At 38.3% G+C, this 25,278-nt stretch overlaps 1 protein-coding gene across 2 annotated transcripts in view; it reads left to right on the top strand.

Moving 5' to 3' along the window:
- LOC122083674 (probable protein arginine N-methyltransferase 6) overlaps positions 1-24,399 on the top strand; it is a 76,155-nt gene extending 51,756 nt beyond the window's left edge. For both annotated transcript variants that reach the window (XM_042651555.1, XM_042651548.1), the window contains 8 exons: positions 2,681-2,749; positions 2,962-3,039; positions 3,305-3,383; positions 18,303-18,397; positions 21,995-22,079; positions 22,784-22,986; positions 23,489-23,607; positions 23,704-24,399. In XM_042651555.1, the coding sequence (XP_042507489.1) occupies positions 2,681-2,749; positions 2,962-3,039; positions 3,305-3,383; positions 18,303-18,397; positions 21,995-22,079; positions 22,784-22,986; positions 23,489-23,607; positions 23,704-23,746 (771 nt within the window). In that variant the 3' untranslated portion in view covers positions 23,747-24,399. The remainder of the gene's footprint in view (positions 1-2,680; positions 2,750-2,961; positions 3,040-3,304; positions 3,384-18,302; positions 18,398-21,994; positions 22,080-22,783; positions 22,987-23,488; positions 23,608-23,703) is intronic.
- Positions 24,400-25,278: the final 879 nt, after the last annotated feature.

Genomic DNA, 25,278 nt, shown 5'->3' with positions numbered 1-25,278 from the left:
CCCCCCCCCAAAAAAAAAAAAAAAACCTGGCCCTTAGTAGACTAAAATCCCAATTGGCTCTATTCTGTTTGGTTTTGGGTTTCTAGAGCCGATCATATTGGTCTAATCACTCTAGAGCCATTGCATCAATTCTAGGTCCTCGTTGGAACTTCTTCCTAGACTTAATGTCACGCCCCTGCCTCCACTTACTTGAAGGCAGGTGACATAGACACTTACACGTGTCTACAATCCATCCAATATCCATGATGTAGTGCTTTAAGTTCGTAAAATTATGAAATGAAACTCGTTCGTTACTAATATGTAAGGGCCCTACTTTGATCAATCACAATAATGTTCAACTGCTAGGTGTGAGGAACACAATTGACGCAAGAGGAAAGAGAAACACACAGTGTCAGCAAGAGTCTTACGACTCTCACGGTCTCTCCGTAGGTAAGAAAAAAAAAACTATTAAGACTTGAGAGTCGTAAGACTATGATGAATAGATGAAGATGAAAGAGGGAAGAAGGGAGAAGAAAGAAGAGAGAAAAAAAATTCTCACAAAGAAGAGAAAAATTAAAAAAATAAACAATATACCTGGAGAGAGGGGAAGAAACCTTCGCCGGAGGCTGCCGGAGAAGAATAGTCGTCGTCGGAGAAGAATTGAAGGAGGGACCGCTGGAGTGCTTCACCATCGGCTGTGGAGCAGTTGGGGTTTTGAGAAATATCGTGTTTTTTTAGTATAGTTTTAAGTCATTAGTTTTTGATCCAGTGTATCTTATGCGCATCAAAATTTATGCACCTGCCAATCATGAAGTCTATTTTGGAATATTCATAAATCAGTTGTAAAAACAAATCTTTTTTAAAAAAGCCATAAGACGGTTGCCTTTGTCATAAGGCGTTGCTTTAGCCGCCTTATAGCATAAGGTGACCGCCTTATAGCATAAAGCGACCGCCTTTCGTACCCAACATAAAGCGGCTTACTGCCTTAACCTCTCTCAACTGCATTAGCGCCTAGGTGTCACCTTACCAATGCCTTAATAACTATGGATGCACTGGATCGAAAGATAATGACATAAACTTTACCAAAAAAACACGATATTCTCTCAAAACCCCAAATCGCTCCACAGCCAACGGTGAAGCACTCCAGCGGTCCCTCCTCCTTCGATTCTTCTTTGGCAAAGGTTCCTTCCCCTCTCTCCAGGTATGTTGTTTATTTTTCTGATTTTTCTCATCTTCTTTGTGAGAGTTTTTTCTCTTCTTCTTCTTGCTCTCCCTTCTTCCTTATTTCTTCTTCTTTCATCTTCATCTGTTCATCAGTCTTACGACTCTCAAGTCTTAATATTTCTTTTTTTTTTTTTTTTTTTAACCTACGGTGTGACCATGAGAGTCGTAAGACTCTTGCTGACGCAGTACAATCATTCCACACCCTTACCTTTATTCCTCTTCTTTCTTCTTGCCCCCATAATTCTTTTCTTCTGTTTATTCGATTTCTCCTTCCTATACTTTCTCAGTCGTTTGGATTTTTTTGTATTTACTGGTTATACTCTATTTTGAGTGGTAGACTGGACAGAGGGAGAGGAGTTTAATCTCCCTCATTCTTGAACCATTGGTCCTAAAAGTGGGTGGTGTGTTCAAACAAATGGGAAATTCTGGTAGTGTAGTTTGGGGCCAAAACGTAGTTATTGTGAGAAGAACCAATTTCTTGAAACACAATTGATTCCTGTTCTTGCACCAGGTCTGCTTTCCAAAAATTTATTCTGCAGATAGTGTCTTCTCTTTTGACTTATCGTGATAGTGACGCTATGTGTTTCTCTTTCCTCTTGCGTCAGCTGTGTGTTTCTCATACCTAGCAGTTGAACATTATTGGGATTGATCAAAGTAGGGCCCTTACATATTAGTAACGAATACTTGTATATTTAAAGTCTTCTTTTCTTTATATTTATAATTTTGTTTCATAATTATGTATTTATGTTATATTATATGTTAATAATCATGATGATGATTGGTGAATGGTGATTGGTGATTGATGATTGATGAAGATGAATATCTTGCATTGGTATGAAGTATGAACCTTTAATATTTATTTAGCATATGAGTAGTAGGATTCAATTAGGATTTGAGTCAAATAGAATGGTTTTATAAAAAAATTACACAGGAACACTTTAGTCAATAAGGTGGTGCCTTATACCCCGCCTTGTCGCGAAGACGCTCTAAAAGACTGCCAAACGCCTCGGTCGCCTCACCGCCTTAATAGCTATGGTTTCATGCCATGGTTCGGCCTGTTTTGAGCAATATGATAAAAAAATGTAATACATCATTCATTCGGCTGATTTTACGAGAACTTATTGTTTTTTCTCTGTTTCCACTGCTTCTTCAAACATTTGGTTCTTTTTTTGAGAATGACCACTGTAGAGCAGGCGCCAGGAGTGTGGAAGGTCTACGGACCGATTCCTGTCACATGCATTCCCCCCCCCCCCTTCCTATCATTCCCCTCTTCCCCTCTAGTGTGCATGAATAAAGTTCCCTTGGGCAGCTCCTTAAAAAAAAAAAGAAGAAAAAACCACTGTGTTTTCTGGTTCCTGTGCAGCCCAATTCAACCAGTCTTCTGGCCTGTTCTTAGAACGGATCTGTACCCCTTAAAAACTGGAAACTTCTACAGTTTATTGTATATGTGAATAAACCTTGATGCTGATCTTTGCAGGATGTTGAAATTGAGGAGGAGGTTGATGTTATAATTTCAGAGTGGATGGGCTACATGCTCTTGTATGAGGTGATTGATGTGATCTTAGTTTTCATGGTTGAATTGCACATATTAGTTTGGTATTTAACTAATATAAATTTTGAACTTTTTGATTCTTGGGCTTTGAGTGCTTCTAATATTTCAACTCTTATATGCATAACAAACTGCTATTGGCTAATTTTGAAACTTAATCCTTTATCTATCTTCTAAATTATCTTAAATATTCATGCTTTTCCCTGTAGAGCATGCTTGGGAGTGTAATTACAGCCAGGGATCGTTGGTTGAAACCTGGAGGACTTATTCTTCCTTCTCATGCTACGGTAACTGAATCAGAATATTCCACTTTTTTCCACTGTAATAAATCCAATAATTTATTTTTTGAAGCTGCTCCCTATTTTTATGAATTTGTCAAAATGGTAGCTTGCTATAACTTAGAACACTCTTGATAACTGAATGGTAGTAGTCACATAATAAAAAAGCAATTTGATTTTTAAAATTATTATGTCTTGTATTTATCAAACCAGTCATTATCAGAGTAAAGTATTAAACCACCTCTTGCTAATATGTGCTCTACATCTTCTGCAGTTGTACATGGCACCTGTTACGCATTCTGAAAGATATAGTGAAAGCATTGATTTCTGGCGCAATGTTTATGGGATTGATAGTGAGTGCATTGTACATATGATCCCCATCTCTCTCTCTCTCATTTTTGTGTGTGTGTGTGTGTGTGTGTGGTGGTCTTGGTGGTGCACTAGATGCAGAAAATCATGTTTCTACATTCAATAGGTGGGCTACTCTAGGTCCAAAATACCTTTATTGGACTTTTTTGCATTGGAACCACAAATCATATTAAATTTGTCAAGATGTATGATGTGGATAAGTCACTTAATGAGCTTATTTTATTAAAAATAAACCTCGGGTTGGATTATGTATGTTTTGGGCTTTTGATCCCAAGAGTTTTCTTTGTAATGAGCCTAAAATATGGGTAGAAAGTAGGAAAACGAGATTTAATTCATTAGTTTAGTTAGAGTCCTGTTTTGAGTCTATTTCCTTTGTTATTTCAGTTTGAGTCAGTTTAGGTCTCCCTATTAGTAAATGACTAGTTAGTTACCTACTTCATGCTGAAGTTCTAGTCTAGTCCTATTATGAGTCCAAGTCTCACTAGGAGTGTCTAGTCCTATTTGGAAAATAGTTCCTAGTTATGTTAGGATTGCCATTCTGCCCTCTTTAAATAGAGGAGCTTATGTAATCAATTCTTAGATTTGAATGAATGAATTATGGAGTGACTGCTTTTTAGTTAAAAACTGTTATTGAGAGGTGAGATGCCTAAACCTTTGAGGTGTGTGATACTCAAAACCTAAGGGGTGAGATACCCATTCCTTTATTATTTTTCATCATTCTCAACCCTCCATCTTGTTTTTTTTTTCCTTTAGTTTCCATTACTATTTTCTGTTCTTAATTATTGTTGCTATGATATTCCAAGGGAGAGTTTTCAGATCTGTCAAGCCCTATTAAATTAGAATCGACCAGCAAAGGAATTCTAGTTTTGAAGTCCAATCGATCTCCAATATCTCCTCCATCTGAAGTCTGATCTGCTTGGTCTTGCTAGGGGCTGTTCCATATCATTAGTGGAAGAACCATTCGAGGCTACCAGCTGCTGTCCCTGCAGAATTCTGACAAATTCTCTCTCCTAGGTTCGATTTTCAAGAAAGTGAATATCTCAGCAACCGACCGTCGGAAGTCCTTCAATTTTTTAGGTTTTTGTACCCTTCCTAGGGACTACCTACGCTCAAGAGTGCAGCTCAATTGGAGCCTTACAAACCTGGCCGTACCTCTATCTGTCCAGCATATTGCAGGTCTTTCTCTCTCTTATTGCGTTGGGTTTTGGGCTGGTTTTGCTCCTGTATTGGTATTGTACCCTTGGGTATTTATTTGATGGTCTTATTCCCTTGTTTCCTGGTCCTATTTGTTTTGTTTGGGGTTTATAAATTGTGGGGGTTAGTTTCTTGTAATCTACTCTTGCATTAATGTACTAAATTTATCTGATGAGCATGTTTATGTACTTTTTTTTGCTCTCCCTATTCCCCCTTTTCTTTTTATGTCTGCTTGACTGAATGGTACTTTCCTCTAATCCTCTCCCATCCGCATGTTGACCTTTTGGATAATGGGATGACAGATTGAGGGTGCTAATGTTTGGGCTTGGAAGCATGAACTTTTTTTCCTCTCCGTCTTGTGATATCCTTGATAGAGAAGGTAGATTTTCAAGCTACATTGGTTCTATTATCCGTCAAATTTGTAATGTGGAATGTGGGATACTTGGGCCCATTTCTTGACTTATTTTGGTCTAGCCTGTAATCTTCCTTAGAGAATATTAGACCTTACACTGTTTTGGTAATCAGTATCTGATGTGGCTTTGTGTTTCTTGGTTATGGTCCTTGGTGATAAGCTCTGTAGTTTTGCCTCTGTAGATTCACCATGAGTGGTTCCGTACCCATCCTAATATCATCGAGCTGAAGTTTTATGGTAGCTCTATTGGCAATCCAGGTCCAGCTGGTTTTGGGGGTGGGTTTTCAGGAGCGTCTATTTCTAGAGGCTGGCTGAACGCCAACACTGAGGGTGATTCAAATCTGGTTATTGGGAGCTTTGTCATCATAGTGGTGCTCGGTGCTCCTGGATGATGCCTTCACCATCTTGGGAAAGCTAAGTTGCTTTGTTCTCAAGCTAGCTTTTCTTTTTCTTGGCGCTTGTGTTCAGCTAATTCTTTAGCTGATGAGCTTGCCAGGTGAGGGGTTTTTAAGGAGGATTTGTAGGTGGGGCTTTATCTTTTGGGGGGCTGGGTGATTTTAGCAATATTGATGGATTTGTTCTTGGTGTGCACTTGGGCCTTTGTGTAATCAACACTCCACTGTGGTGCATCTGTGTGCAGTCATGTTTGGGCAAGGTTCTAAATCTTAGGGTATGACCACGTTTGAACCATTTCAATCGAAGTGGTGGTCGAAATTTGGTGGAAACTAGGGAATTTTTCCTGGCATGGTGGAAACCATGGTTTCCATCCCCAAACATTTTTTTTTTTTGTGTACATCCTATATTTGGCATTTCTAACCTATTCCATTTATCAGTTTCTTTAAAAAAGAAAAAAAAAAAACACCTAAAATGTTACTTGTGGTGTTGACGAAGTTTGCCAGTGTACGTTGAGTGGAGCTGTACATATAAGTTATATATTGGAAATGGAAATAAATGATTAAAAAATGTAAACCATAATGTAGATTTGCAAAATAAACGATAATGGCCAAATGAGAGGGATTGAACTCTCACCGCTAAAATATTAAACTAATTATTGAAAATAAAAATAAAAAGAAGAAATTTTTTTTGACAGTGTCACGCCGTAGATTGGGTACGGTGTCTAACATATATAAAATTGAACACCCAACATCAGATATTAATCCTATTTTTTCAAATATATGTTATAGGAAAATGTATTTTTTAAAACATAAAATTTTAAAAATAATTTAACCTTCCAAACAAATTTTGACAACAGGAATGCGTAGATTGGGGCATTCTAAGTAACATATAAAAAATTGAATGCATTCTACTATGTTCGCAACTACATTGGCAAAAAAAAAAAAAAAATTGAGGAAAATATGGTTTACCTTTTTGTTCCAAGTGTTCTTTTTTGGGTAAATATCAAATGGTATCGCGAAGTGTGAATAGAATAAAAGATCTTGAGAGAAAATAGGGCTTTTTTTTTTTTCGCTTCAATCCAGTGTTTCCAGTCTAAACGTGGAAAAAATGGGAGCGGAAATTCAAAACTTGCGAAATGAGCTTGTTTCCCACGAAGCAAGTCATTATATAGGCACTGGTTCGACCAAAAGGTGGAACCAGTCGATTTAATCGTAATTATCGAAACTGGTCGAAACCAGTCGAAACCTTGAACTTTTATATAGTACTCCATGGTTGTCTCGGGTTGGATCAATACTGTTGATGTGGTTGAAATTTCGACCGGAATATGCAAGTTTTCGAAACATATGTTTGTGTTGCAGGCTGTACCAGTGTTTAATTTACAAAGGCTGCAAGTTCTTGGTGTGTCGGTCATTATTGAGTGGGTGATACCTAAACATTGGGGTCCGTATTGTTTAACTCATTTAACAGGAGCATGAGCTTCGGCATCCATCATTGGCATGACAAATGTGATGGATACCCACTTCTACATTATGTAGTTATGCTTATGAGGAAAAATAAAATTCTCCCTTTCTATTTGGGATCAATACGGATATCGATATCTATGAATACAATTTCTGTTGAGCTAGCAATGTATGCCTGTATGGGGTCCTAGACATTTTATAGGTAAATGTTGTAACTTTGATCAAGATTTGTTAATTCTAAGTAGCAGGTGTATTATAGTTTTCTTCCCCCATCTTCTTAATAAGGATAGTTATTTACTTGTTTATCTAGGAAAAAGAAAAAATGTCGAGTCCTGCATAGACTCTCAAACAAATAAGCTGTTTTAAATTGTTGCGTGGACTGTCGATAGGCTAATATACCCCTTGGGATGTTCATATTTTCGGTCCTCTCGCAATTGTACAGACCACATGTATCAAACATACATTCCTAACATATTCATCCACTGAACCAAAGTTGCATTTTTTTTGGATTAGCAACGAGGATTTTATTTAAAGAAAAAAGATGATGCAATGATGCAGATCAAAGGTTTAACTGCATCACTTTGAACCACTTTTTCCTGGTCTGTGGTTCAGGTTTCTGGTTCACCTGAAGAGCCAGGTCATAGGGTCCTAGTTAGGACTATTATTTGTTTATTTCATTCCTTTCAAGGCTGGAATGAATAGAGCAAAGAGCAATCCAGTGCACGAGGCTCCTGCTACTGCAAGGTCTGGGAGGGGCAAGTGTGTATGCAACCTTACCCCCTGCTTCGCAGAAGAGGATGGAATATTCTTTTTAAATCCATTCCTGTTATTTTTTTTTTATTTTTATTTTTATTTTTTTTTTTTGAAGTCCTAGTTTGGTTAGGAAATTCTTATTCTAGCTCACATAAGAGGAGGAATACTGATCTGGTTTATATATTTTTATTTCCTGTTTTGAGGAGGTTGTTTCTTATTGGCTGCTGGATTTCCTAGAGAGTATGATTCAGCCTTTGCTGTTTCTATAAAACAATGTAAAGGGCTACAGCAATTTATCAGTTGAATGAAGCTGGCTTTTTGCCTATTATTTTCTGTGATATTTAGAAAACTGTTGTGAGATGCAGCAACTCTTGGTGGGAATGTGGGATTCCAATCTACTTCCAATTGAGAGACTTGGTTCATATCCTTTTCTATTCCTCTTCTTATTCGTCCATAAATTCAGGTTAGTATTTTGAACTTTCTGTTCATGCACATACCTCTTTTGATTGAATTTGAGTTTTCTGCATTAATATGACAGCAGAGATTTCGGTATGGTTACATATTTAGCAATCAAACCTTATGCTCTGTTGCATTCTGTTACCAAAATCAGATATTGATATTGTTTGATTGTTTCCTTCGAGTCCTCTTGTTAATCAAATTTCTGGAATCTTCCATTTCTGTCTGATTTCGATTCTGGTTTCAGAACACTATTCTGTGGTTACACCTGATCAACCATTGCTGCTATCCAAATAATCAAATCACCATCTAGTACTGTCAGCAGTTTTTGAATTCTGCATTCGATTTCTAAATTCGAGTTCCCTATCCCAAATAGGATTCTTCAGATTCTAGGTATTGCTATGGCTACATTCCCTGTGTGAAGTAGTTCTGTGAAAGGCAGCAAATAGGCTGGCGGAGGCTTGTTGGTGCTTGGGTGGGATATCCAATCACCTAGTGTCTTATAGGGGGCTCAACCAACTTTTGGATCAGATCAGAGACTTTAATTTTCTGATATTAAAATCTCCTGAAATCTGGTTCTTGACTTGTCTGTGATTCTGGTTTCTTTGTCTTTCTGTTACTAAGTGATCCTAGGTCATTGGAAATCCATCATGCAGATTGAAGAGGATGTTGATCCCTAGTCAGCTTCCATACATAATGATATGTAGTATAACGTAAGAAATTTTATAAAGCAACAACAGAAAACGGAGGACAAAACTAGAAAAATAGGGACATGCTACTTTGCATAATGCCCTTAGTGTATCGAAATTGCCTATTCAATCCAGCCTGTTAAAGAATAAGCCACACAGTTAGCTGGTCTTAGCCTCGTTCCTTTTTGATTTGGCCTTTCTTATTCTGAATTTGAACAAACATTTGATGAATAGTGCTGCATCTTCCTCTATTATTAAGTCTGACCTTTTGTTAGAAGATATCTTTAATTCCTTTGATGACTGCTTTTAATTAAGCTTTAATTGAATCATACCTCTCAATGGGACCTGAGTATGCCAAGTTTCCAACTGATGCAAATCACAGCCCATGGAAGAAGAATTTTCGGATTTGGGTTTGGTTCAGTTTTTTGGGTTATATTAAACTCTTGGTTAAATAACTTAGGCCAAAATCTATATCCCCAATGGGTTATATGGGTCATCAGCTAAGTAGTTTTGAGTTTTCTATTGTAATGGGCCAATTCTATAAAGCCCAAACATTAGAAATTTAAGGCCTACAGGAAAATAGGGATTAGTCAAGGATTAAAGTATCGGTATCGGTCGCCGTATCACTCGGAAAAAATCAAGATACGTATCAGAGATACGCTAAGATGCGCTAAAGATACATACATAAATGGATAGGAAACACTTTTTTTATACACTTTTGTAAAAAAAAAAAAAATAGTGAAAAAAGTTATACATAACATGTATTATGCGTAAACACTAAATTGAGATTATCGCATTGAGAATCCAAGGTTTGTAGATGTTTATGGGTGTAAATTCCTTGCTCCCAACCTTGATTTTCACTTTAGTTAAGAGAGAAAAATGACTGGTAGAAACTTTGAAACAAAAACCCTTCTCTAAAAGTCGTGTTTTGCTAGAAAATGACCCATCTTGGCCATTATATGACAGTAGCGCACCATATTGGTATGTACCAACCGATACGTATCGGTACATACCGAAACATACATTTCACCTTGATTTTTAATTTTCCATATAGTATCGGTATGTATCGGTGCATATTAGTGTACCGGTGGTGTATCGTATGTATTGTACGATACATATCGATGCAAACGGATTTTAAAATTTCCATGTAGCATATCGGAAGTATTGTATCGGTAAGGCCTGATACTGATCTGCATGGTTTAAAGTATCTCTGATATCGATACGATACCCTCCGATACGTATCTTAAATTTAGCTGACCTATATGATACACACCGACACGATACATGAAAATTTTAAAATCCTTTCGTATCGATATATATTCTATGATACATACTAATATGCATCATTACACCATTGATACACATCGATACAATACGATATGCACCGATACGACTATGAAAAATATAAAATTGAGGTGAAATGTACGTTTCGGTATGTATCGGAGAGTATCGGTACGTATCGGTGAGTATCGGTATGTACCGTTACAGTACGCTACGGTCATATAATGGCCAAGATAGGTAATTTTTTAGAAACACGATTTTTGAAGGGGTTTTTGTTCCAAAGTTGCTGCCAGTCATATTTCTCTCTAAGTAAAGTGGAAATCAAGGTTGGGAACAAGGATTTTACATTTATGGGACAACTATAAACCTTGAATTCTTAGTGTGATACCCTTAATTTAGTGTTTATGCATAATATATGTCATCAATAGCTTTTTTTAACAAATTCTTTATGCAAAGGTGTTTAGAAAAATGTTTCCTATCCATTTATGTGTTTATCTTTAGTGTATCTTTGCGTATCTCCGATACGATACGATACCCTCCGATACGTATCTTAATTTTGGCCGACCGATACGGCAACCTATACCGATACTTTGATCCTTGCCGATATGCATTGGCCGATATGATACAATACTTTAAACCATGGGATTAGTTTCTATTTTTCAGATTAGGAACTTTCTATTTCTAAGGTTGCTTATGTATAAAGGAAACCTCTCTCTCTCTCTACAATGGGACGGTTTCTATTACATGCTACTAGTTGCTATTTTATTTTGTTTCTATTTTCTAGTAGGCTACTTCCATATAAACAAGTGTGACGCTTCAAGCTACTCTTAACGATTTTTTATAATTCTATGGTATTGCTATGTCTACATTCCCTGTGTGAAGTAGTTCTGTGAAAGGCAGTGAATAGGCTGGCGGAGGCTTGTTGGTGCTTGGGTGGGAAATCCAGGTTTTATCCTTTTCTTCTTCTATCCTTTTGTTTCCTTCTTGGTACGATGTTCAGTAAGCCTTCCAAGCTTTATTTCGATTTATTTTCTTCTGTTTCATTGATGCTCTGTTGGATTTCGGCGAGTAGTCCACTGTTGGTGATCTTATTTAACAACTATTGAGGAATCTCAGATTCCAGTTGTTAAACCAGACTTGCGGCACCTCTGTTTCTGGTTTTTTTCTGCTCTGTTTTGGATTATTATTGCTGTACCATACCTTCAGATCTGGTTGTTGATTTGGAGGATTAGTTACTACCCCAAAATGAGAATTCGACTGGAGTAAGGGGACATTCTGTCCTGTGGATTGATGGCTGCTGTTTCTAAATTTGAACCTTAGTTTACTAATTTTGTGTGTTGTAGATCCAAGGTGTCTAGCAGTTGGAATGGTTTTTACAGATGATGAACTGCTCATCGAGTTCTGGTTACATTCATGTTTTTATGTTATTCTGCCATATGGATTCTGAGATATTGTATTGTTTGATTTGTTTCTAAATTTGGAAGCTAGTTTCTATTTTGGTACTGTGCTACTAACTTGGGATCCAACCGCTGGAACTTCATCTTGTTTTTATTTTTTTTTTTGGTTGGAGTGGGGGATCGAAGTACCGCTGGTAACCTTCAACCGGACTGAATTTGTGGTTATTCGAAATGCTAGATTTCTGGGGGTTATATGTGGTGATAGTTTGCTGGTAGTGACTCACAAGTTCTTGTTGTGAGTGGGATAGTGATCATAGTGTTGGGGGTATGATGTCTTGTATTCCATTGCATAGGTTTGTAGGCTGATTTCGAAGGGCCGTTAAAAGCCTGAGGGCCTGTAGGCTTGACGAACTGGGCTCCATGCGGGGGTTTGTGGGTGGTAGCCAGGAGGAAAATTTTCATTGTTGTATGGGTATTTCAGTAAATTGTATCTCATGTTGCTATGATTTTGTAGTGAGTTCATTCTTTGTAATCTGAGAGGTGCGTGGATGAGCAGCTATATTTTATTCTCCATTGATAGTGACGTAGATCTCATCTCATTGTGGATGTAGGCGATCTTGCCGAACCACGCAAATCTTTGTGTTGCATTGTGTGATTTTTTTTTTTTTTCGATTTCCATTCTTTTCTTCATCATTCTAGGTTTTCGTTTTCTACACCTGACTGCTGATATTGGGTAATTATCTCATATTCCTGTCAATTCGGTATTAGAGCTACAGAGGGACATCAAAAGCAGTACGTTGACAGGATGATATCGAGGATTGCTGAATTCTAACTGAAATTGAAAGATGATCATGTGGATCTGATTCAGAATAACTACAAATATCATGGACAGGTTTTTTTCAAGATGGGGAGAATTGATACAGTTCAAAAGAACAACAAAGTCAGTGGCAAACCAAGACATCAAATTGGACCAAGAATGGATAATATGTTTAATTTTGAGTTTCTAGTCGGTTATATGAGCCATGAGCTTAATATTTTTAGGTTTACTATTGTAATGGGCCAATTCATGATGCGTATTGAGGTTCAAGAACCCTAATTTAGGATCTCTATGGGCCCACACTTAACAAATAAGTCAATTTCAAAGAAAGCAATGGTGTTTTTGTAAGTTCAGGAACAACTCAAGCCCTTAAAAGTGAAGAGAACAAAGTATGGGTCAAACTGCAATTAAGTTTGAAAGTAGGGGGTATTCTGGAATTAATAGAAGGAAAGGAAATAATAGAACAGAACTCTTAGAAAATAGTGGTTTAATCGTAATAACAGAAGAGTTAGACCTTCAGAATCAAATAAGAAAATAGCCCTCCATGATTCCAACAGAACCATGACCAGTAGCTACGGTAGAGCAGATTAGGAAAAGGAGAGAAGAACTCCGTCGTCACTCCACCTTTGGACTCAAGATTCAGGGGTTATCTTTCTCACCTGTAGGCCTTCCAAAAGCATCTGAGAATTGAGTCAAATATCTAACAGCATATGAGAGAATCGACCTGACAAAGGAATCTAAGAAGTTAGGGTTTCAGATCAGTTGCAGGTATTGGTCTACACCACAGCTTCAAGACTGGGGGTCACAGTAGGCTACCTTTCGGTATTAGTCAAATATTGCCTAAAGGTAGGCTACTGTGACCCAAATCTCAGGCCAACCTGTGAAGGATCCAGCAAGTTCTCTCGATTCATCACCCACCCTGAAGCACCGCAAGTAGTAGGAACAAAATATAGACAACAATAGCAAGTATGGAGTGAAACAGTGAAGAAGAAGTTTAGAAAGAGGAAGTAAACATGAAACAGACACAGAGAGTTCAGATCTGAGAAGATGGAACCTGTGACGAGGAGATATGAGAAAGAAGAAAGAGAGATGCGCACAGTTCTTGGCAGCCAAGGTATTAACCCAAATTTCATTAAATATTCAAAATCCATCCCAATTGTTGGGTATCAGACACCAAGGTATTAACCCAAAATTCATTAAATATTCAAAATCCATCCCAATCGTTGGGTATCAGAAAACTATTTAAAGACTCAAAATAACCCTATTCTTATTCTGAAACAAAAACAATAGAAGAATTTAAATCTAAAATAGAAACAAAATATTACTCAAATAGAATTAAAAACTGATGCCAAACTCAACACCCAACTAACGTGACCTGTTTCTAACTCTAGAAAAGGAAATAAATAAATGAATCAATTTAACCCCAATTAACCCAACTGGGGGCATCAATTCTAGAAGCCCAACTATCAGGATTTAGGTCTTATTCGGGATAAAGTTGTTAGTTTCTAATTTGTAGCAATCTAGAAGCTTTCTATTTTGTCTTCTCTAGAACTCTCTTGCTTGTGCATGAAGAGTTATTGTTTTCTTATAAATTTTTAAAGTTATAAATAAAGGAGTAGGGGAATCATACTACCCTATCGATTTTGACAACTAATGCTGTTTGCTGTGAGATGCAATGGCAAGCTTGGTGGGATGATAAGATAGCTTAGTAGGATGCCAAGTTGGACTGGTGAGATGCTGGTATAGTTCTTGGTGGGAAACCTAGTTTGTATCCTTTTTCTTTTGTCTTCTCCTTCTTCTATCTAAGTTTCAGATCATTGCTTTCCTTGGTGTCCTACAGCAGCTACATAGCAACATACCTGTCCTAGTTTCTATTTTCTATGCCCCCATCTTACTTTGTTTCCTTGGTTACTAGTGTCACTCTCCAATTTTTATTTTGGGTTCCACTTGCTATTGTTCACAATAGTTGCTGTTTTTTCTGTAGTTACTAAATCTGAGTTTCTATTTTCAGCAACTTAATGATTTTGGTAACTCTTTTCTTCAAGTCTGCTTCCTACTTGCTATTTACCAATTGTTACTAAATCTTGACTTGTTATTTCAATTCCTCTCTTATTCTGTCGTTCGTTACTAAATCTTTTCTATGTTTTTATTTTTGTCACCTGCTAGTTTTGAGACTATCCCATATCTTCCAATCTAGCTTTTAATTTTTGCAACTCGCTATTTACTAGTTTTCAAATCAACGGTGTTATTTGGGAAGTTGTTAAAAACTGGTTTCAATTTTGAATTCCTAATCCCTATAATTCTGAATTACATGAGGTTTTCTAACCCTAATCCCTTACCCCTTGACCCATGTAACCCACTGGGGACTTAAATTTTGGCCTAACTTGTGGAACCACAATTTCAATTAGACCCAACAAAATCTGAACCAAAGCCAAATCTGAAAATTCTTCTTTCACAGGCTATGATTTGCATGATTGCATCACCAACTTAGTTTCCTTGATGATCCATGAGATTCCACCACTACTTGCAAGCATATGATTGCCTATGGAACTTTTGTCAAAGTTTAGCTTGATGACACGTAGAGGAGGGTATCATTCATGACATAGTTGGCAAGGCGTCGCTTAGGCACCTGGCAGTTTTCTGGGGGCTTTGGCGGTTGGTTGCCTTACCATAGTCATGAAAGGCTAGTGCCTTGTTGTCTTGGTCGACTCCTAGGCATTGCCTTGTGCACCTTAGACGCCTTGATGCCTAGGTAGTCGCCTTAGCATATATATATTTTTTAAATAGATAGATTCCTTTTCTAACAATATCAGTTGTGTGTGCAAATAGTATACTTTAGGTGAGATGCACAGAATCATTTGGTTAAAAAAACATAAAAAGAAGAATAAAGAATGAACTGAAACCCGAGAGTACACAATACCCTGTTTTTGTTGTTCACTTGTTCGATGTTCACCGTTCACCGCCCACTGCAACCCTCACTCCAACCTACCATGGTAGATGGGCTGCGACATTTCTGTGTGCGGCTATCCTTGAACATTGATTATTGATTGCTTTTTCAAGTTTTGATAATCTTGATTTGCGGCTTGAACTGTTGGATGATACTTTCATAGAGATTGACTTGTATCTGTATTTTTTTTTAATGAATAAACAAATTCATTACCAAACAAGAGGAATATACAAGGCGAAAAGGGGGGGTGTTGGGGAGGGGCCCAAAGGCAACAAACCAAGAGGAGAAATACTAGACTAGCAGCTAAGGGGGGAATTGCTAATCAAGGGGAACAACATAGAGAGGTTAAGACAAGATAGTCGGGGGAAGACCCCAGGATACAACAATGAGCCTGTTCCATGGGGTATTTCTAACATTTTTGTACCGTATTGAGATCAATTTGGAACTGATGCCTAAATAGAAGTCTTCCAAATCTTATCATAAGATATGGTATTGGAAGTCCATCTATGCAGGTTACATTCCATCCAGATATGGTTGATGGTGGCACAAAAAGCAAGCTTTCCGATAGTATCATAGATTGTAGTCCCAGAAAAAGTCATGTCAACCCAAATTCATTCACGACTCAAGGGGAGAATAATTCTTCTGGAAAGCCAGCAGTGGCTGAGGACCCTTTTCCAAATAGAAGAGGAGAAGGGACAGGAGAAAAAAAAGATGATCAACATCTTTGGAGCATTCCAACATAGGCAATTAGAAGGGGGAACCTGAATATGTTGGCGGAGAAGGAAAGACTGTGTAGTGAGGTAGTTTGAGATGGTGCGCCAAGCTGTGAAGTTGTGGTGGGAAATATGACCTTTGAACCAGATAATGTTCCTCATGGAACAGAAGGACCTTTGGAGCGAATAAAATCTCGAGCAGAGGCAAAAGAGCACTCTCTCGTGGGAGAGGGTAACCAATGAATGTTATCCTCCCTTCCCCTATGACCAGGGTGAATGGGAGGGAGGGGGGGGGACCAAAGACCAGCAAGAAGAGGGGGAGAGAATGGGGGGGCATAAACCATTGTCCAAAATGGAGGCTACTATGGCCTTCCTATTCAAACCAGAGGAGTAAATGACTCTTTGGCTAACAATGGTTGATTGGGTACCTAAGGGGTGCCGCAGATCAAGCCAGAGATAAGTGGATGCACCGTTGCCTATAGTGGAAGAGATGGCTCTGATTGCAATGACTCTAGCATTAAGAATGTTGCGCCAAACCCAGGAGGCATTAGGAGTAGAGGGAATGGACCAAAGAGAGTCATTCTTAAGGGGGGAAGGAGTAGACCTAAGAAACCCAAATGTTGTGCTTGGAGACAATTTTCCAAATGAGTTTAAGGATACCTATGAAATTGACTTTTTTGATTCTATGAAGGCCGAGACCTCCTTCAGATTTGGGAAGGCTGATGGAGGACCAACTGAGGGGATGGAGGAATTTAGAAGCATCTATTCCTTACCGAATGAAGGAGTAAATCAGGGATTCCATGGCCTTTATGACAAATTGGGGGAGGGAAAAGACACCGGACCAACAAAGATACATGGGTTGGAGCACAGATTTGGTAAGAACAAGATGGCTCGCATAGGACAACAACTTACCTTTCCAGAGTTGAAGCTTCTTTCTCATAAGATCAAGAATGGGGGAGCAATGGTGAGCTGACAGCCTAGCCGTAATGAGAGGAAGGCCCAGATATTTGATGAGGAGGAAGCAAAGCCAGTGATCTCTAGGAGACGAGCTTTGATGGAGTCAGGGACACTCGCGAGGAAAAGATGGGATTTGAGAAGGTTGATTCTGATTCTAGAGAGAAGCTCAAAGGAGTGAAGGGAGGACATAATAGAAGAGATGGATAGGATAGGGTGTCATCCTTAGAAAAGATCATGAGATCGTCAGCAAAGGCTAGATGGGTAAGCTTGAGGGATTTGAATTTGGGGATGGGCATGATGAGATGGAGGTCAGTAGATGATTGGATGAATCTGTAAAGCACTTCAATGGAGAGGGAAAACAGAAAAAGGGGAGAAGGGGCATCCTTGCCTAATACCAAAAGAGGACCGAGAAGCAAGAGGTGGATATGCAAGAGTGGATCCAGTGGACAAAGGAAGGAGGGAAAGACATATGGAGAAGGAATTTTGAGATGAAATCCCATCGGATTGAGTCGAAAGCCTTGTGGTTATCAATCTTGAGAAGGGCAGCGGCAGAATGAGGTTTCCTGTCAAAGCCTCTGACTAGTATCTATATCTGTATCTAGTATTCTTGTTAGTGGTTATACACTTGTACTTATTTTCATAGTGATTCTTGATGAGTTGATATGGCTTAATGTTGATTTTTGATGTATGATATAAGCATATTTGTATAGTTATATTATACAAGTCATATGTTATGGCATACGAATTGATGGAATCATGGGAAATAACACTTTGGGCTCCTTATTGCATAAATGTCTAGTTGTCCCTCCACTGCCTTGGGTCACCTTGAGGCCTTGACAATTGTGATTCATGCAGAATCTGAGGTACAAAAATTGCAGGGGAGAAACCTGATTCCTATTTTTGATAAGTTGGCATGTCTACCTTTTCCATATTTTTTTTCCCAAGTGCGAAGATACATTTTAGGCTGAAAATTACGAGTTAGATAGATGTGGACAACATGTCCATATAATTTGAGCTTCAACGAACATGCCACTTGGTGTATATTTAGGTTGTGCTGATAAGCTAATCTAAAGGGGCTGTGGAGGAAACTTTAGCCTATAAATATCCCTTCCACATGCACACTAATAGTTTCCTCGTTTCAGCCATAGCATTCTTGAGTTTTGAACAAAATGTGTTATCTTGGATCTATTAGATAAGTTATTGAATCATCTATCTAATGAAACCAAGATCAAGTGTTTTGGGAATTTTTGATTGAAAACCGAGATTATTTAGTGATATAAACTCGATGCCCCAATGAAGGGTATTTTTCTTGGGGTGTGTTGTTGTTGACTAACTCAAGCATATGCTACCTTGCATCCTGCATCATTTCCATTAATCATCTCACAGATAATTAAAATCAAAGTTAATTCTTTTTATGGTTGCCAAATACAGTGTCTGCTATGGTGCCTCTTGCAAAACAGTGTGCATTTGAGGAGCCATCTGTGGAGACAATATCGGGTGAGAATGTTTTGACGTGGCCATTTGTGGTGAGTCTCTTTCTTTATACCAATATGTTCGTTCAATAAGATTTCTCATGTTTGGAAGACGTTTGACTATGATTTTCAATTATATTTTGTTTTCTAGTCTAATCTCTTCTAGAGTTTCTTTTCCAGTTTTAGAAAACCTAAGATACTTGGTTCCTTACGTGGAGGGCACTGCACGCCACCACTTTTAGATGCCAATATTCTTGGTAACACCTCCATGCAAGTATTTAGAAATAAATTAATGGAGCATTTTTTTGTGGACGGGCACCTAGTTCTGCTATGTGGCAGCTCAAATGGGTGCTGAGATTTTTTGGACAAGTAGACTCCAGGGTCCCTTGCTCACATGTCAAGGTTCAGTTCAATCAGGGTTAGCCAAATGGCAAATGAAACTGAAAAATTCTGGACTACCGTGAGGGTGCATGGATGTACATGGGAGGGTATATAATTGAATTTGGATCTGCAATTTGAAACATGGCCAATCACTAATCCTTAGATATCCAGGGGTTGGAATTTCCACATCACTCCACATGGTGGAAGTTGTCATTCTGATAAACTTTTGCCATTAATTGAATGGACATCATGTTCAAAACATAGTAGTTCAAAGGGGAAAAAAGGATTTATTTTATACGTTCATCTTTGATAATCAAGATACCCCAGTATTGAATAGGCAGAAACATCTAATGCGGGGGCCAGTGGGCCCCAAAAGGCCAAACCCGGATGACTGTGGGTCCACTTTAATGATTAGCACAAATATCAGAATCAATGGCAGTTTTGGAATATTCCATAATTCTCAAGGAGCTATTAGCAAATAAAGAAGCAATAGGATTTGAAGAGGGATTACTATTTATTGGCTAGGGACAAGCTAGGAACAACATTCAACTTGATGGCAAGGTGTAAATAAGAGGTTAAAGTAGTGGGCAACAAGAAGGGAGTAAAACAAAAGGACTTTTAACACAAAGGACAAAGACTTAGAAGAGTTTTGAATTCCCACTTTAGAAGAAGAGTGTAACGTATAAAGGGGAGGGGGTACTCTTGAAATGGAAGATAACTCAATGGCAAGTTGTAATAAAGTGGGGAATGGGAGGGGCATTAATATGGGATTTTAGAATACAGTTAAAATAAATCACCACTTTATGAGGCTGTCTTCAACCTCATGACAGCCACCAGTGGAGGTTGAAGGCAGAAAGGATTCCCTCAAGTTAAGCCCCAGTCGATCCAGGGTTTTGGAAGAAGTTCTTCAACCCTCAATCGCAATGATCCCAAACCACAAGAACACCAACCGGCAAGCTTGATTTTCAGAATATATACTGGGAGGCGGCAGAGGGAGTAGCTGCAGGATCAGCCATGAATCAAAGCTAGAGTTCTCAATAGGATCGATCAAAGGAACTAAAATCTTAGGGTTTCTGATCGCCCAGATGAGTATAACCTTCGACCAGAATCTTAGCTTTAACCATTGAGGATCCAAGTCACATCTAACAATCTTAAGACCAATAGAGCTCTGCTGAAACAGGTACCAGTGGTAGTTGCAGGTTCAGATATGGATCCAAATGGGTATCTTACAATAGGGTGAATATCAATTCTGGAACGCTGTGGAACTCACAAATCAGAAGTGCTTTTGATCTCTAAAAAATCGCCTTAGGGTTTGCAACTGCTCCTCCAAGTCGCAGACCAACAGATTTGGGTATGAAGAAGATTGAAACAAACTTGATGGACTGCTACAGTAGGCTAACAGGGAAACCGAGAAGAAAACCAGAGAAAAAGAATAAGAAGAAATAAAGAGGGAAAGAAGACAGACAGGAGAAGAGGGGAGGTAGAGAGATCGCAGAAGAAGAAACAAAAGGGGGGAGGGAGCGAAAGAGATCTCACAGAGGGGGGGGGGGAGAAGACAGCCGCGCAAGGTTTCTCAAAATCAATTCATTCTTCATTGAAAATTTCATAACTTGGGTTACATGCCAAATTAATAATAATCTAAAATTAAGGCTTCCTAATTAAAGTCAGACTAAAATAAAATTCAAATCTCTTAAAATCTAGACTAAGGGAATTAGAAACAAAGGACTCAAACTAGAAACTTGTTACCTATCTAGAAACTACCTAAAATAAAAGGTTACAAATAAAATAAAATCCTAGACCCCAAATTGGATTTGGTTTTTGGTCTGGGTTATGGAGCGGGTTTGGGTCGATCCATCGTAGCTTTGCTACATCAACACCTATAACAAACTAATCGGTACTTTTTGTTTTCCCCAGGTGTTCTTTGGAGACAACGGGTCCACTACCCATTAGATCCAAAGAATACGGCATATGCAAATGAAGATTTGGATTGGTTTGAGAAGTGGCTGGACCCAAAATAATAATTTAACGTCAGGTGTGGCACGTATTAGCGTTAGTACTCGGACTTTCCAGCGAGGTGACGATGGTTCTTATTCGGACTAGACATTGGAAATGGCCTACCTTACCAATGGGTGATGGGGAGGACTCGCCCGCTTGTCTTTTTTCTCCCTTTTTTGGGGCGCTTAGGAAGAGTCTTTTAATTAGGAGGGATGACCCAATTATGAATATCTGGTGGGAGCCCAAATCATTGTGTGGAAGAAATTTGGACAACATATGGGGAAGGTTCTAGCGCTAAAGGTACCATATTGGTTTTAGTTGCAGCTGCTTCTGCCATGAGGGATATTTGGTGAATCTGTAGTTGGATAGATGGAGAATTCTCTGGATAGGCCCCTTGTCAAATTTAGTGGCCCTTTTTTACTGTATTGCCTTTCATGTGCGGGGTTACTTCCTCTTGTTTCTTCAAAAGTCTAAGTTTTTCAAATTCATTAAATTGACATGTGGCAAAGTTGGATTTCACTGAAAATTAACCCTTGACTAGATGATATTGTGTATAACATTTCCAGTTAATTTGAGCCCAAACTTTAGAAGTGAGAGGCTTAAGTGAGGAACTAAGCCCTCCTAGCACCTGAAGCGCAGCACATATCTGATCGGTGTGAGGCACAATTTAAAAAATAAATGTAAATATTTATATTAAATAACTTAGGATGCCCTGACCTCATAACAGATTGGCACACCCTCTTATACTGCCACATGGCTGTTCAGATGGGGCTGGAAAATTGTGGACAGGTGGATCTGGAGGTCTGCTGCTTGCATAACAACCTTGAGACCAATCTGAGTTTTACCATGTGGCCAAACAAGAAATTGGAAGAATCTCTACCAAATGATAAAAAACAGTATGAAGATAACTTATTCTATGGAAAAAAAAAGCATGTAACAACTTACACAGTATGATAATATCATTACTCAACTATACAGAATTACCAGTAATGAACAAGACACAAATTATAACCAACAAAAAAATATACAAAGTGTTCTTTAACTAAGCTCCATGACCATGCTTTATTTGATGCAAACTAGAGGAAGCCCCTAATGCTGTCATTGCTGTTTGTAAAGGGGTTATGTCTTGTTTACTTGAATATACCAACCTTACCATGGACACACGTAGAACCCCTAATCGAGGGTAAAATTGATCTAATAACCCTTGCATATATCCTGTGTGGAATATTTTGGAATGGTGCTAGAAACTTATTCCATGTATGGTCTTGATGATAGGTTAAGCATGTGGATTGCTATACAGTCACAATTCAGGAACTTGAGTCTATTACAGCAAGATATAGATTTACATCAATGATGAATGGTAAATTCTTTTACCTCTTTCCTCTTCTCTTATGCCTTTACTCTCATCCTTATGGAATTCTTATTGTCTCTGTCACAAGAGCAATCTCTCTCTCTCTCTCTCTCTCTCTCTCTCTCTTTTGAATGATAGATTTTATCTTTTCGTTATGGTAATGCAATGCAAGAGGTTGGAAATCTGGTTGTTTCTGATGATGAAAAGAGCTTTTATGCGCATCCGCTTATTGATAATATGCTTCTTTAAAGGCAGCCAGGTCTTCGGGTCAAGGAAGGTTGACTTTGAATCATGATTGAGTTAGAGTTAGCCTCTGACTTTCTCTTATCCAGGAAGAAGCAAGTTTCTGCTGGTATCTTTGAATTCTGGACCAACTCCTATCTATTTCTCTGTGCCATTGGATGGGAAGAGCTGGCATTTCACCTATCCCTTTGTATTCCGTATCCATCCGATCTTCTAGAACTGTTCCTTGACCTCACTGTTGTTAGCATTGTTGCATTCTGAATATTCTTTAGTTAGTCTGTTGCACAGTCGAATCCTTTTCAACCTTTGCAAGAAAGTCTCAAAGGATATTTTGGTTTTATTTTCATTATGATAAATTTTGCAAGTTAATATATTTTATTCTATTTTGCAATTTTTTGGTTTTGTATAATAAAACACCTTCTCTCTTGATTTTAATTTCTTTGGCTGACATGTTTTTCTTTCTTTTGCAGCTCCCCTTCACGGGTTTGCATTCTGGTTTGATGTTGAATTCAGTGGTCCTGCAATTTTCCCTTCCAATAACCATGTCCAATCTCCACAGTTCACATCTTCTGACATAAACCCATCAGATAGTCAGAGGGAAAAACGACAAAAACCTAATGAAGCACTTGTGCTGTCAACTGCTCCTGAGGACCTTCCAACACATTGGCAACAGGTATATAGTTATGATGCTTCCTCCTATCCCCACCCTCCAAGGTCCAAAATGTTTGACAGCCACCTTGACAGTTGAGCATACTTGGCTCAATTGGGCTCTTGCTCCTTTGGAACCTTGATATCAAGGACATTATCCCAGTTATGAATCTATAGTTATTAATTTAAACAAACAAAACTATTTCAGTTTGTTTTATATGGTCCCTACTTCTGAAATGTGCATGTTTGATCCTGACATGAACATAATACATCTCAAGGGGGATTGTGATCTTATCTTGTTTAATGTGACTGGGAGATAATATAAAAACTGAGAAATCATATGGTCTCAAATGTTAAAAGTACGGAAGTTTTGAAGGTGTTGATGTTAATAATTGTAGCATAAATATGAGCCATTGGATGGGCTAGCCCACCCACTTAAACATCAAAAAACTATATAAAGCATGATATTGTATTTGTCTGAAAGTACTGTGCCAATTTCATATCACAGTTACAAATAAATTTTGCAGACATTGCTCTACTTTTATGACCCGATAGAGGTGAAGCAGGACCAAGTAATTGAAGGCTCCATAACACTGTCACAGAGCAAAGAAAACTCACGATTCTTGAATATTCACCTTGAATATGCGTGAGTACAATGCTTATTTTCCTCCTAAAGCTTTAGAGTTTAGCATGATTCTGTGCTAGCTTCACATTGTTTCCTCACTTTGAACTATACTCACAGTTCTGGAGGTAGATCTTTTGTGAAAGAGTCAGTTATGCGGTGATCCTACTGAAGGTTCCTTGTCATTATTTCCCCACGGCATCCTCTGAAGTAAAGCCGGCTTGATCTTTCATGGCATGACTGGTGTACACTGTGTTGGATTTCTTGCTCACAACCAGATTCCCGGAGAGCAGTTTTCGAGGCTCACCATTGGGTTTCAGCTTTTCTGCACCTTACATGTCTTCATAGTGGAGCTCTTAACCCACCTTTCACTGTTATAGATATCAGCTAACCACGCACTACCACGGGTTTGAAGGGAATGAAGAATTCATGGTTTTTTTGTTTTTTTTTTATTCATATTTTATTAAGGGAGAGGGTTTCCCAGGATGCCCGTGTACTACATGTCCGGGAAGCCCGGGTTATGAATGGTAGAATAGGGGGAGGGGGTTCAGGAGAGAGTGGGTGGGACTCCTACCCGTTTGTGTCTTGGTCTGCCAAGGAATGCACATGCAGAGCTGTGCGGATCCTCGCCCTTCCCTTCTTTCAATTTGGTGCTATAGTGATGGTAAACCCTTGTATCCATCTTCCATACAACATGTCCCCAATGATCTTGATGTATTATGATTTAACCTTGTTTTCAGAGAATTTTGACCAAAAAAGATTCAGATTAAAGTTACTAGAGATATTTCTATCAATTATGCATATATTTTTTTTTAATCCTTGGTGATCTCAGTACTATCATATTCGTTCCAATCTTTCTGTAGTCTTTTGGTAGGAAAGGAGGCCCAGAACAAGTTTTTTTGGTTAAGGAGAAGTGTCGGTTGGTTGGTCTCATGTACATGAAGTATTATACAGATTTAGTTCTTGAGAAATGTTGTCGTAGTTGTTTGACAATGGATGAAGGATCTATAATAAACTATTGGGCCTCTTTCATGGTTTGCCAAATAGTGTAAAAGATGATCCCAGACATTGCCAGGATTTTTATGTTGTTTAAAAAGATTGGAATTTTCCCAATTCTAACCTTTTTTGGGCTAAAGTGTAAATCTGCGTCTTGGGTGTGGTCCCTATGGAGAATCCTTCAAGGATTAAACCATTGGATTATAGGTACATGAGTTAAGATTACTATTTGGGAGCATTTGATGGATAATAAATATCCTTAAAACACAACGCATTAATGGAATTTATAGAAATAAGAGATGAAGATAAAGTGCAAAATTAAATTAAGTAAAAGAGGAAATAAAGATTTGCATTGATGTATACGGTACAAAATAGAGTACACATGGAAAAAATTTAGAGGTTAAGAGGTTTTCTTGAAGTGATGCAGCAAGCAAAGCGATTAGGGCTCACTTTTGTCGTTATTGGCATGATTGTGAGTAGACAATCAACTAGTTAAGGAAGAATGCCGAGCAATAGGCGTGGGAGTGTTTTTTTTTTTGTTAGTTATTTATAATATGTTGGAATTTTTGAATCCTTTCCTCAATGAAAAGGAAAGGAGAAAAGATGGTTTTTTTAGCTGATTAGTCAGCTGGGGTAATTAGAGCTGATTCTATTAGGGGTGAAACAGGTCAGGTTGGGCTGATTTCTTAAAACCCCAGT

The sequence above is a fragment of the Macadamia integrifolia genome, chromosome 1, assembly GCF_013358625.1.
Source record: "Macadamia integrifolia cultivar HAES 741 chromosome 1, SCU_Mint_v3, whole genome shotgun sequence".
Lineage (NCBI taxonomy): Eukaryota > Viridiplantae > Streptophyta > Magnoliopsida > Proteales > Proteaceae > Macadamia > Macadamia integrifolia.
This window is presented reverse-complemented; position numbering and strand designations above follow the sequence as displayed.